A 13,098-nucleotide genomic window follows, 5' to 3' on the forward strand; every position below is an offset into this window, starting at 1 on the left:
TAAAGGGGGCTTCTCTATTCATGGGTAGCGGATTGTTACGCCCTGACCACAGAGAGCTTTTTATTCTCTATGTTGGTTCGGTCGGGGTGTGACTCGGGAGGGTCATCTAGGTGATTTATATTTCCATGTTGGCCTGGCATGGTTCCCAATCAGAGGCAGCTGTTTATTGTTGTCTCTGATTGGGGATCATATTTAGGCATTCATTTCCCCTTTGAGTTTTGTGGGATCTTGAATATGGATAGTTGCCTGTTAGCACTACTGTTAGCGTCATGTTTTGTTTGAGATTATTGTTTTGTTTTGCTGTGAGTTTCACTTAGTAATAAAAAGATGTGGAACCCAGATCATGCTGCGCTTTGGTGCACTTATTATGACAAACGTGACACAGAATTACTTTTGCTTCCCTCCAGGCCTGAGGGCCCACACTTTCTAGTTAGCTTAGATTGAAGATACGGCAAGTAGGAGTGGAAATATCGTCCGCAATATCATGGCTTGTCATTGTTGATAGACAACAATATTTTCCCACCTATTCCATACTGACTTTACAGAATTCAAAATTACAATGCTTGTCTTTCCTAATATGGTCAGTTATACTTGGATGTGCAGTGTCAGTGTTTGTTGCTGGCATTTCATGCCTAAGTTTGCTAATCTTGCAACTGAAAAAATCATTAAAGTAATTGGCAATATCAGTGGTTTTTTTGCTGAATGAGCCATCTGATTCAATGAATGATGGAGCTGAGTTTGCCTTTTTGCCCTTAATTTCATTTATGGTTCTCCAAAGCTTGTTTCCATCATTCTTTCTATCATTTATCTTTGTTTCATTGTATGGTTTCTTATTCTTTTTATTTAGTTTAGTCACATGATTTCTCAATATATTTTGCAGCCAGACTTATTTGCCAATCCTTTTGCCTCATCCCTCTCAACCATACAATTTTTCAATTCCTCATCAATCCATGGGGATTTAACAGTTTTTACAGTCATTTTCTTAATGGGTGCATGCTTATTAGCTTATACACTATATTAGGCCCAGCCTTTGGATCTTTGGTTTTCCTAGATATGGCTACTATATTGTGATCACTACATCCAATGGATTTGGATACTGCTTTAAAGCAAATTTCTTCAGCATTAGTAAAGATGTGATCAATACAGGTTGATGATTTCATTCCTGTGCTGTTTGTAACTACCCTGGTAGGTTGACTGATAACCTGAACCAGGTTGTAGGCACTAGTTACAGTCTGAAGCTTTTTCTTAAGTGCGCAGCTTGATGAAAGCCAGTCAATATTTAAATCACTGAGAAAATATACCTCTCTGTTGATATCACATACATTATCAATCATTTCACTCATGTTGTCCAGATACTGACTTTTAGCACTTGGTGGTCTATCGCAGCTTCCCACCAGAATGGACTTTAGATGAGGCAGATGAAGCTGTAGCCATATTACTTCAACAGTATTTAACATGAAATCCTCTCAAAAGCTTTACATGAATGTGGTTCTGTATATAAACAGCAGCACCTCCACCATTGGCATTTCTGTATTTTCTGTAGATGTTATAACCATGTATCGCCACCACTGTATCATCAAAGGTATTATCTGAGTGAGTTTTAGAGATAGTCAGAATATGAATGTCATCTGTTACTAGCAAGTTATTGATTTCATCAACCGTGTTTCTTAAGCTACATACAGAGCCGTCGGAAAGTATTCAGAACCCTTGACTTTACAGCCTTATTCTAAAATTCATGAAATTCTTTTTTTTCTCTCATCAATCTACACACAATACCCATAATGACAAAGCAAACATTGAATTTGTTGACATTTTTGCTAATGTATTACAATTAAAAAAATGTTAATATTAAATTGACATAAGTTTGGCAACATCGAGTCTTCTTGGGTGTGACGCAACAAGTTTGTCACACCTTTATACGTTGAGTTTCTCCCATTCGTCTCACAGATCCTCTCATGCGCATGTTATGTATGTTAGTGCAGGGTGAGCAGCACACAGTGTATTTCCTACTTGGGCACACCGCCCGAGTGCTAACAGTATATCCCTGGTTCATAGGCACATGATTACTGCATACAATAGCTGTAGGATCAGCAGGGCGGTTAGAGGGACATACATTAGGTTACTTACTCCCCTGGGATAATGTACATTTGCTGAAGCATTGTGACAACTTAGCGACACAATGGTAGGTATTAACCGAGTTGGGCTTGGGTCATTGATACGTCCTTGTCTCAACGCAGCCTTATAATGCTGTGAAAGGATCCAGGAACCCAAATTATTCGGGTGGATCCCATCCTCCTTGTAAAATTGGTTTTTGTTTCCAAAAGCTATTGAGATTGTCAACAAAAGTTATACCCGTTGAGCTGCAATAATCAGGTAGCCAATTGCGAAGATAAAGTGTTTATTTGATGTAGTTGGGTTTGTGGTTTGTGTTTACAGGGCTGGATGCAGACCTTCTCTCAGTCCTACCAGCTCTGTCCAGACACACCTCCCTAAAGCACCTGTATCTGGGCAAGAACTTCAACATCAAGAGCAGCAGGTAAAGCACTACAAAGGCACAGTGTGTGTGTGTGTGTGTGTGTGTGTGTGTGTGTGTGTGTGTGTGTGTGTGTGTGTGTGTGTGTGTGTGTGTGTGTGTGTGTGTGTGTGTGTGTGTGTGTGTGTGGGTGTCTGTTTGTGGGGGCATGCGTGTGCATGTGTATGCGTGTGTCAGTTTGCTTCACAGCTTGATTTTCCTCAGGCAGACTGGGATGATTACGATAGCGGCAGGAAATGACTAGTGCCAGAGCTCCTGCTGAGTGTAGCCTGAACTGCCTCTCTCCCCATGGCTCTATCTACAGGGTGCTGGAGGAAATCCTACAGAAGCTGGTCCAACTCATACAGGAGGAGGAATGTGTGAGTGAGAATGCGTCAACATTCACACATTACACAATATAATATTCCATTTTATATTCACTGATTGTACTGCAGAGTTTTTACACAAACGCACAAACACTATAGACATTCATTTACTCAGTGAAAACTCATGGTTAAATACTGACATTCACCACACACACATACTGTATTTGACATGGTACTCTCTCAAACTCTTTATCTTCTACAAAATGGTGTTTTCCTTAATGTATATCACTCCATGGCTCTGTTACTGTGGAATGTAACATATTGTGCCTTCTGAATGATTCACTTTGTGTACAAAGCTATGACACATCGCTCTGTTTATTACAAATGCTGAGTTCCTACGTTTCTCCTCAGCACTGCTCCCAACTGTTCATAGCAGCGTTTTACCATCTCTCTCCGCTGTCATCTCCTTCTCTGTCCTCTGTCCTGTCCGACCCTCTTCTTCTGCCTTACCTTTCACCTGGTCTCCACCCTTACCTCTCACCCAACCATCTCACCCCCACTGCCTTGCCCTCTCCCGTCTCCCTCACGCCACACCCTTTCTCTCTCCCTCTTCCCTGTCCCTCCTCAGGCCCTCCAGTCCCTCTCCCTGGCTGACTCGCGGCTGCGTTCTCGCGGTACAGTGCTAGTAAATGCTCTGGGTAGTAACACCTGCCTACGTAAGGTGGACCTGAGTGGGAACAGCCTGGAGGACATTGGAGCCAAGATGCTGAGCAAAGCCCTACAGATCAACACCACACTCAGGCAAGAGACAGAGAGCGGGAAGGAGAGAGATAGAGGGTATTGTCAGGTATGGTGATGGTTGTTTTTAACACTTCTTCTCCCCTGTCCTGAAAGGAGTGTGACGTGGGATCGTAACAACACCTCAGCTACAGGTTTCCTGGACGTGGCTCGAGCCCTTGAACAGTGAGACGATTTGTTGGTCAAACACACACATGCATGCTCGCACACATACACACACTCAGTCTTCTAAATCCATTATAGCTCGCTATAGCTTATTTTACAGACCCCTTTGATGAATTTGTACGCTCAAAATACAGGAAGCGAGAGAGTTGATATAAATAGCTCCCAAGAGACATGGGGATGCCTGAAGCTGTGTCTAATTTTGATGTCCTGTTGTTCAGAAAGAATTTTCAGAATTAGCTGGCTAATATATCAACTCAGATACATGTGAACCAGACCTAGCTTACTGTACACATTGAAACGTGCGATCTCAAATGGCCTAGGGATGTGTTTAGGCTATAGATCACATTGGGGGTATTAAGGGGGTATTTTGGAAGGGATTCCGTTCACAGGGATTATTAACCCTTACCCTTGGGTCTGTAATGCAATTTTCTATAGCTATCTTTCTCTATCTCCTTTATTTCGCTGTCTCCTTCCTCTCCATCTCCTTCCTTTCTCTGTCTCCTTCCTAACTCAAACCTCTTGTCTTTCTCTCACCTCCGATGTGTTCTCTGCCAGTAACTTCACCTTGCAGTACATGCCCCTCCCCCTCAGTGACATCAGCCAGGCGTACCGTAGCGCCCCCGAGAGGGCAGAGCAGGCACTGACCAAGGTGGGCTCCTAATGCTCCCATCTAAATCCCCCTCCAACCGTCAGTTAACCATCCTCTCCTTTCTTCTGCCTCTCCATGTCCTCTCCTTTCCTCCAATGCTTCCTTTCTGTGCTAGCACCATCATTCTCTCTCTCTTCCGGCCCTTTCCATTTCAATTGACTATGCTTCATTGACATTTTCACACAGTAGTATTGCCTGTGTGAGTGAATATGGTTTTCATCTGTGGTCATCAGATCCAGCGTGCTCTGCTGAGGAACAACCAGACTCAGCGCTTCTCTCAGAGACAGGCTCTACGGCTGCACCAGGGCCTGGTCACCAGCACTGCTGAGCAGGTAGCTAATGTACAGTCTATTCTGAAAGTATTCCGACCTCTTGACGTTTTCAACATTCTGTTACGTTACAGCCTTATTCTAAAATGGATCAAATAAAAAAAAAACATGTCCTAATCAATCTACACACAACACTCCATAGTGACAAAGCAAAAAACGTGTTCCTATACATTTCTAAAAAACAGAAATACCTTATTTACCTAAGTTTTCAGACCCATTTACATTTACATTTAAGTCATTTAGCAGACGCTCTTATCCAGAGCGACTTACAAATTGGTGCATTCACCTTATGACCTCCAGTGGAACAGCCACTTTACAATAGTGCATCTAAATCTTTTAAGGGGGGTGAGAAGGATTACTTTATCCTATCCTAGGTATTCCTTAAAGAGGTGGGGTTTCAGGTGTCTCCGGAAGGTGGTGATTGACTCCGCTGTCCTGGCGTCGTGAGGGAGTTTGTTCCACATTGAGACTCGAAATTGAACTCAGGTCCATTCTGTTTCCATTGATCATCCTTAAGGTGTTTCTATAACGTGATTGGAATCCACCTGTGGTAAATTAAATTGATTGGACCTGATTTGGAAGAGCAAAAACCGAGCAAAAACCAAGCCATGAGGTTGAAGGAATTGTCCGTAGAGCCCCGAGACAGGAATGTGTCAGGGCACAGATCTGGGGAAGGGTACCAAAAAAATTATGCAGCAATTGAATTGAATTTATTTTGGGTAACGCCAGACAAATACAACAAAATGTACGATGTGGATCCAGAGGATATCACTTGAAAGTATTAATTCAAACGCTTGTTTCCAAAGTGGTCCTCGATGGTAAAAACAATAACACATATAATGATTAAAAGGCAAGACTCAATTACAAACAACCTTAAATACGTTCATTTATATTGACATCCTAAAAAGTAGCACTATTCTTTGCACTTCTCCCTAACCTTAAAAATCACCCATATTAATTTCACATTAAAACAATATATTAATTGCACATCATACCGATCCTTCAAATAAATTGGTCCACTCTTGGCACCAAAGGCAACAAGCCCACCTCCCGGAATTCCTGTAATCCCTATGTGGGTCCTAGGGGGGACATTCAGCATATACAGTACCTGATACCATTATTTTGCATGACCTGCATTCTCTTTTTCAACTTTTTTGATAGCCCACTATACCAGGCAGAGCAAGCATTATCAAAATGACACTGAATCAAGGTTGAGACAAGCAGTTTCTTACCTTTAATGTTAAAATATCTAGTGTCACGATATAAAATGTTCAATTTTTTTCGCCATTTTCGAAAGAATTCTGCCTGCAATCAGGTTTCCAGAAAGGTATTGATCTAGGGACACACCAAGATAAGATACACTTGTTTTAGATTCAATCTCATTGCCTGCACAGTTTACCGTTATCTAGTCGGCCCTAAGCAATCTACGTTTTCATCCAAGCAAAATCGATTAAGTTTTTCCCAAATGTAGTGACAATTTGTTGCCAGACAACCAATCTCTAACAAAATGCAAATCCTTACTCAGGGTCTCCTCTATGTAAACTGTATCCATCCCTGATACCAGTATGTCTGAATCATCAGCATAAAGCAAGAGTTTGCACATTACTGTATCTGACATATCATTAACGTATATAAGAAATAGGAGAGGCCCGAAAATTCCACCTGATTTTTCTTTGTCTGACAGAACATCACCAACATTGGATACTTGTGTACTGTTGGTCAGATAAGACCTAAACCAATTCACTGCTACATCATTTAGACCCATGCATGTCCGTTTCATCAGGAGAATATCATGGTCCACTGTGTTAAAAGCTTTGTGCAAGTCTAACATGACCCTACCTGTATAGTTCCCCTTCTCACGTTCCTGCTTAATGTGGTCAAAAAGGTGGATACGGCAAGTATCAGTGGAATGAGCTGTTCTAAAGCCAGATTGGAGTTCATATAGAAGTTTGTGCTCAATTAAGGTATCCCTTAAGTTGATAAAACAAATCATCTCTCAACAACTTTGGAAAGGGTGCTGAGGATTGTCACAGGCCTGTAGTTTCCTACATTTGTTTTACTGCTCTTCTTGTGGAGTGGAACCACCTTGGAGATCCTGTGGAGATCCTTGGGAAATGTACCACGACTAATAGAAAGGTTTGCAATATGCGTTATAATTTTAGCAGTGACACAAGCACATAAAAAATCATCAATATCCAGACCAATAGTACAGGATTTTACCTTATGGGGGAGTTTTGGAGCCAATGTCCTTTAACATTTTCCACAGTTTACAAGGCTGTGAGTAAGTTGTCATTAACGGCGTCTATATAATGTTGGAATTTAGCCTTATCCATTTTGTATCTTGCCTTGTTTCTACAGTTAATATAAACCATCATAATCTGGTTGTAGATTTGTCCTTCTGAAGCTGGCCAGGTAATCGATCCCTTTTCCTTATGAGGTCTAAGATCTCGGAAGTGATCCATTTCTCTGACCGCTGTTTGATTCAAATTTTGTTTCATCGGAGCCAGAGAGTCAAGTGAAGACAGAAACAGATCTTTAAAAAGATACCAAGCTTGATCGTCACAGTTTAGTACATGAGACCAACCCAAAATTCCATGTATTGAAGCATTGAAGGTCCCCAAGAACATAGTGGCCTCCATCGTTCTTAAATGGAAGAAGTCTGGAACCACCAAGACTCTTCTTAGAGCTGTCCCCCTGGCCAAACTGAGCAATCGGGGGAAAAGGGGCTTTGTCAGGGAGGTGACCAAGAACCCAATGGTCAGTCTGACACAGTCTCAGAGTTCCTCTGTGGAGATGGGAGAACCTTCCAGAAGGACAACCATCTCTACAGCACTCTACCAATCAGGCCTTTATGGTATAGTGGCCAGACGGAAGCCACTCATCAGTAAAAGGCACATGACAGCCCACTTGGTGTTTGCCAAAAGGCCCCTAAAGAATTCAGAAAATGACAAACAAGATTCTCCGGTCTGATGAAACCAAGATTGAACTCTTTGGCCTGAATGCCAGGCGTTTGGAGGGAACCTGGCACCATCCGTACTTTGAAGCATGGTGGTGGCAGCATCATGCTGTGGGGATGTTTTTCAGTGGCAGGGACTGGGAGACTAGTCAGGATCGAGGGAAAGATGAACCGAGCAAAGTACAGAGAGATCCTTGATAAAAAACCTGCTCCAGAGTGCTCAGGACCTCAGACTGGGGCGAAGGTTCACCTTCCAACAGGACAACGACCCTAAGCACACAGCCAAGACAACGCATGAGTGGCTTCGGGACAAGTCTCTGAATGTCCTTGAGTGGCCCAGCCGGAGCCTGGACTTGAACCCGATCTAATATCTCTGGAGAGACATGAAAATAGCTGTGCAGCGACGCTCCCCGTCCAACCTGACAGAGCTTGAGAGGAGCTGCTGCAGAGAAGAGTGGGAGAAAATCCCCCAAAACAGGTGTGCCAAGCTTGTAGTGTCATACCCAAGAAGACTTGAGGTTGTAATCGCTACCAAAGGTGCTTCAACAAAGTACTGAGGGTCTGAAATCTTATGTAAATGTTTTTTCTTTTTAATACATTTGCAAACATTTCTAAAACACCTGTTTTTACTTTGTTATTATGGGAAATTGTGTGTAGATTGATGAGGGGGAAAAACTATTTAATACATTTTAGAGTAAGGCTGAAACGTTGCAAAATGTGGAAAAAGTCAAGGGGTTTGTATACTTTCCGAATGCACTCTATATGTGTGTTAGTTTTATGTGTGTAATTGAGAGACAATGAGTTGAGCCATGTTAGAGCAATAATATTGCTCTAATGATGGCTTATTGCTCTAATGAGGGCTCAACTCATTGTCTCTCAATAATATTGCTCTCATGATGGTTTATTGCTCTAATGAGGGCTCAACTCATTGTCTCTCAATAATATTGCTCTAATGATGGCTTATTGCTCTAAGGAGGGCTCAACTCATTGTCTCTCAATAATATTGCTCTAATGATGGCGTATTGCTCTAAGGAAGGCTCAACTCATTGTCTCTCAATAATATTGCTCTAATGATGGCTTATTGCTCTAATGAGGGCTCAACTCATTGTCTCTCAATAATATTGCTCTAATGATGGCGTATTGCTCTAATGAGGGCTCCACTCATTGTCTCTCAATAATATTGCTCTAATGATGGCTTATTGCTCTAAGGAGGGCTCAACTCATTGTCTCTCAATAATATTGCTCTAATGATGGCTTATTGCTCTAATGAGGGCTCAACTCATTGTCTCTCAATAATATTGCTCTAATGATGGCTTATTGCTCTAACGAGGGCTCAATTCATTGTCTCTCAATAATATTGCTCTAATGGCTTATTGCTCTAAGGAGGGCTCAACTCATTGTCTCTCAATAATATTGCTCTAATGGCTTATTGATCTAAGGAGGGCTCAACTCATTGTCTCTCAATAATATTGCTCTAATGATGGCTTATTGCTCTAATGAGGGCTCAACTCATTGTCTCTCAATAATATTGATCTGATGATGGCTCAACTCATTGTCTCTCAATCACACACAGTATGTATGCATTCTCTGTTCTCTGTTTCCCAGGTGATGGAGCGTCTGTGTGTGCGTGTGCAGCAGCAGGTGTGTGTGCTGCGTGGAGTAGGGGAGATGGAGGAGATTCAAGCTGCTAAACAAGTGCTGAAGGAGGCCAGGAACTCTCGCGCGGTGAGTGTGTGTGCATACGTGAATCATTTCTCTAATCTCTCGATTGTAGTTGAGTGTTTAAGTGTATGTGGTCTTCCTACTAGGGTATCAGTGAGGATTTCACACACTGGACTACTTGTTACAGCTGTTGATACGTCATTGATTATAATCTGGCAAATTTTGCCATGTCATTACATTACGATATAAGGTGGGGTCATAGCTATATTCAATACAATTCACGAGTTGATTTAAAACCTGTTTATCCGTTAATCATGTTTAGTGTCTTGACGGATTTTCCCACAATCGTGTGACATGAAACATTACTTTTCTGTCCTTGCATTTATGGCAGTGTAAATTGTCGTCATATAATAAGCATTAATCCGTTCAATTAGAAATGTAACTCTAAGAATATTGCCTCTGGCTTTTTCTTGTAATAGAGATCTCAGAAATGCACTGTAACTACCTAGCATTTCGCGTCTTCTTGTGTTACGGGGTGAAACCAGTTTTCATGGGCACACAAATCTAAAATAATAAACGCGATTGCAAAATCAAATGCTTGTAACCAACAGAGTCACCTTACCTTGATACTTAAAACCTAAATCGATACTGTCATTAAAATGGTTCTTCTATAATTATGCATAATACTTGTTGGATGTGCATTTGGTGTCCAGCTGATTAGATATGCCCTGGTATTTTCACACATCATCATCTGATCCAAGGAAGGAATTTTCTGAATGACAGTCAAGTGATAAACAGCTGTTGTGATAGCACATGCAATGCAACAACAGCCCAAGTGCTGGAAAAAAAAATGTGTTCATGAGGAATGTCCAGAAAATGTTGGTGTCTCATTCCTTACGCTGGTGTGCCTGGATCCACATTGGATCTAATATCCCTAGCAAATTGATCACCTGTTGTTGTCTGCTTGATGTACAGTAGTGTCTTTTTTTAGATTTAACAGAGAAAACATCAAGTTCATGTGTTCATGTTTTCATATGTTTTTCTGCCTCGGATTGGACACGGAGTCTACTGTGCGCAATTGGACTATTGCGCAACACCCAACGCTATTCCTATGAATTGTTCTGGATATAATGACAACAAATTACATAACATAATGGGCTTATCCACAATATGATCTGGTAATGAAATAACATGACAAATATATTTTGGTTTCCATTGTTACACCTGCAATTTAAAAAAAATACAAGTGGCTTGAGGTAGCCTACTTGAAGTTGTACTTCAATTACCGGAATAGGCCATCTACATTTTGGTGCTTGAAAAGTCATTGTAATTATTGTAGACAATTTTGTAAGTTCTCCTGCTCCTTTATAATTATCCGTGATTTTTGTTTTTATATACATTTCTGTGAGAGATGTGACCACTTTCGTTCGTTTCCCGCTGCTTCAATTGAGTGGTGTTGCGCTCCTATGTGCGGTTATTTTGAGGACGACAAGATCTAATGTTGCCTTCAACTTGGTTTTCCATACAAATCCTTCCATTAAAAAAGGAACCTGGTATTTGGTCAAATTCTCATTACAAAAACAGCGATGCTCACCATTCAAATGGAGAGATTACTGCTACCGCTATTCATAACTTTATTATGTGTGCCCGCGTCGGCTACAGAAAAATCACCATCATCGATTTTGTCAGGCAATGTCCACATTATTCTCACATATTTTAGAATGTACTATAATAATAATTTGAATATCAATGCATTGGCAAGGCCTAAAAAAAAAGCATTATTCTTAAAGTGTTAATAATGGCCTACTTTTTGACACTTTTTGCATGATTTTTGGGGGGAGGGGTTGGGGATATATATTAGGCCTTATATGTATAATTATTTAAATTATATAATTGTATAACATTGAATTTGACTTGCCAATGTCTGTATGAACCCTGCTTAAAAGACGTATAGTCCTGTATCTATGTTGTTGTATTGGTGTAGTTAATGGGTACATTTGCATATATTAACTTTTATACATGTGGAACTGCATTGAAATCATTTTGACATTTTGATCCCAATGGCACACATCAACCCCATTATTTGTGTATTAATTTGACTCTCTCTCTCTCTCTCTCTCTCTCTCTCTCTCTCTCACACACACTCTTCCTCTCTTTTTTCTCTCTCTCTCTCTCTGTTTCAGCTGTACCCCTCCCTCTGTGAGCTAGCTCATGTGCTGTCAGTAGATGGGCCAGTCAGACAGAGACTGGACTCACTGGCAGGAGAACTGGCCAAAGCAGCTGACAAGGAACTACAGGTGCAATCCTCAATTATACATCCCATATTTATATAAACCTTTGATTTACTTCTTCATATTTTTATGGAATGGTTGAATATTTCATTGATTGATTGATTGTTTAATTGGCTTGTTGATTGACAGGTGATAGTTGACTCCATGGTGTCTCTCTGTCGTGAGCTGTGTCCGCTGTCCTCCTCTGCCGCAGAGAGGTTGAGTCCTCCGCTCTCGTCCGTCTCTGAGCGTGTGTCCATCCCTCGCTCAGCCATCCGTACGGCCCTGATGGAGCGAGCAGCTCAGGACATCCACCGCGCGCTGGAGTAAGAAAGGGAGGGAGGGAAGGAGGGAGGGATGGAAGGAAGGAAGGAAGGAAAAAGAGGGGGAGCTGAAGGAGGAAGATAAGTGATGCAGTCTTATTTGTTTCATTTAATCAGTGTGGGTATCTGTGAACTAATTCCATCATACTGTCTTCCCCCTCCTCTCCGCCCTGCCTCCCTCTCCTGCTCCCTCTCCCTCTCTTTGTCTCTCTCCCCCTCTCCCAGAGAGGTGAAGCTCTCAGTGGTTTCATATCTCACCAACTCCATTGTGGATCAGATCTTGCAGGAGCTCTACGCCACTCAAAAGACCCTGGTATAGACATGCTGCCGTCTGTCTGTGTGTCTGTCTGTCTATAGGCCGGATATCGATTCTGTCACCTTTTGCCTACCATAACCAGTAACACTTTACTTGAAGGGGCACAAATAAGGCATTCATAACACCAGTATACACTTTAGCAGTATCATTCATAACAACCTTTATAGCACCTTTATGAAACCAGTCATAACACCTTTATGAGCGTTGCTGTATAAGAACCTTCATAATACATTTATTCATGTGTAGCGTCTGCTCCCTGTCCCAGACACGTCAGGTGTCCCAGGTGAAGCGTTGGGAGGGGACATGTGATGGAGGGACAGGCCGGAGGTCACACAGACACAGAGACTCTCTGGACATCACAGACGAGGAGCTGGGCACAAGCATAGTAAGCATTGTGTGTTGACATTGTCTGTCTAGGATGTGTGTTGGTGTTTTGACATCTTTCTCTTCCCTCTCTAGGACACAATTGCCATTAAGAAGCACAGCTCTAGAACTAGGCGAATACGACCTGTTTCAACCAGACTGAGTGAGTATGTCTCCGTCCCACTATTTCTCTATATCCCTCTATCTCTCTCTTCCTCCCAGCTCTCTCTCTTTTATAGGTCCATTAGTGACTGTGTCCTGCTGTGTCTGTTTTTCTCTCCCTCTTTCCCTCTCCCTCGTTCTCCTTCCTTCTCTCTCTCTGAGTGAGCCACTAATGGCTTGTGTGCATGCCAACCTGAACCCATTACTGCCTCAACATATTTGAGTGCAGTTGCCAATTGTTGTAGTTTTTAAACAGTGTTTATTTCA

The 13,098-nt window shown here is 41.8% G+C and overlaps 1 protein-coding gene across 2 annotated transcripts in view; it reads left to right on the forward strand.

Annotated features, from left to right (window-relative positions):
* LOC118359020 (capping protein, Arp2/3 and myosin-I linker protein 3-like) overlaps positions 1-13,098 on the forward strand; it is a 48,177-nt gene that overhangs the window by 22,003 nt on the left and 13,076 nt on the right. For both annotated transcript variants that reach the window (XR_004820584.2, XM_035737159.2), the window contains exons 19-30: positions 2,437-2,536; positions 2,838-2,892; positions 3,467-3,639; positions 3,733-3,801; positions 4,357-4,450; positions 4,684-4,782; positions 9,341-9,460; positions 11,581-11,694; positions 11,818-11,993; positions 12,216-12,303; positions 12,572-12,691; positions 12,766-12,832. Coding sequence is in view for 1 of the 2 variants with exons in the window: in XM_035737159.2 (XP_035593052.1) it covers positions 2,437-2,536; positions 2,838-2,892; positions 3,467-3,639; positions 3,733-3,801; positions 4,357-4,450; positions 4,684-4,782; positions 9,341-9,460; positions 11,581-11,694; positions 11,818-11,993; positions 12,216-12,303; positions 12,572-12,691; positions 12,766-12,832 (1,275 nt within the window). In the remaining variant the exon portion in view is untranslated. The remainder of the gene's footprint in view (positions 1-2,436; positions 2,537-2,837; positions 2,893-3,466; positions 3,640-3,732; positions 3,802-4,356; positions 4,451-4,683; positions 4,783-9,340; positions 9,461-11,580; positions 11,695-11,817; positions 11,994-12,215; positions 12,304-12,571; positions 12,692-12,765; positions 12,833-13,098) is intronic.

The sequence above is a fragment of the Oncorhynchus keta genome, chromosome 26, assembly GCF_023373465.1.
Source record: "Oncorhynchus keta strain PuntledgeMale-10-30-2019 chromosome 26, Oket_V2, whole genome shotgun sequence".
Taxonomy (NCBI): Eukaryota; Metazoa; Chordata; class Actinopteri; order Salmoniformes; family Salmonidae; genus Oncorhynchus; species Oncorhynchus keta.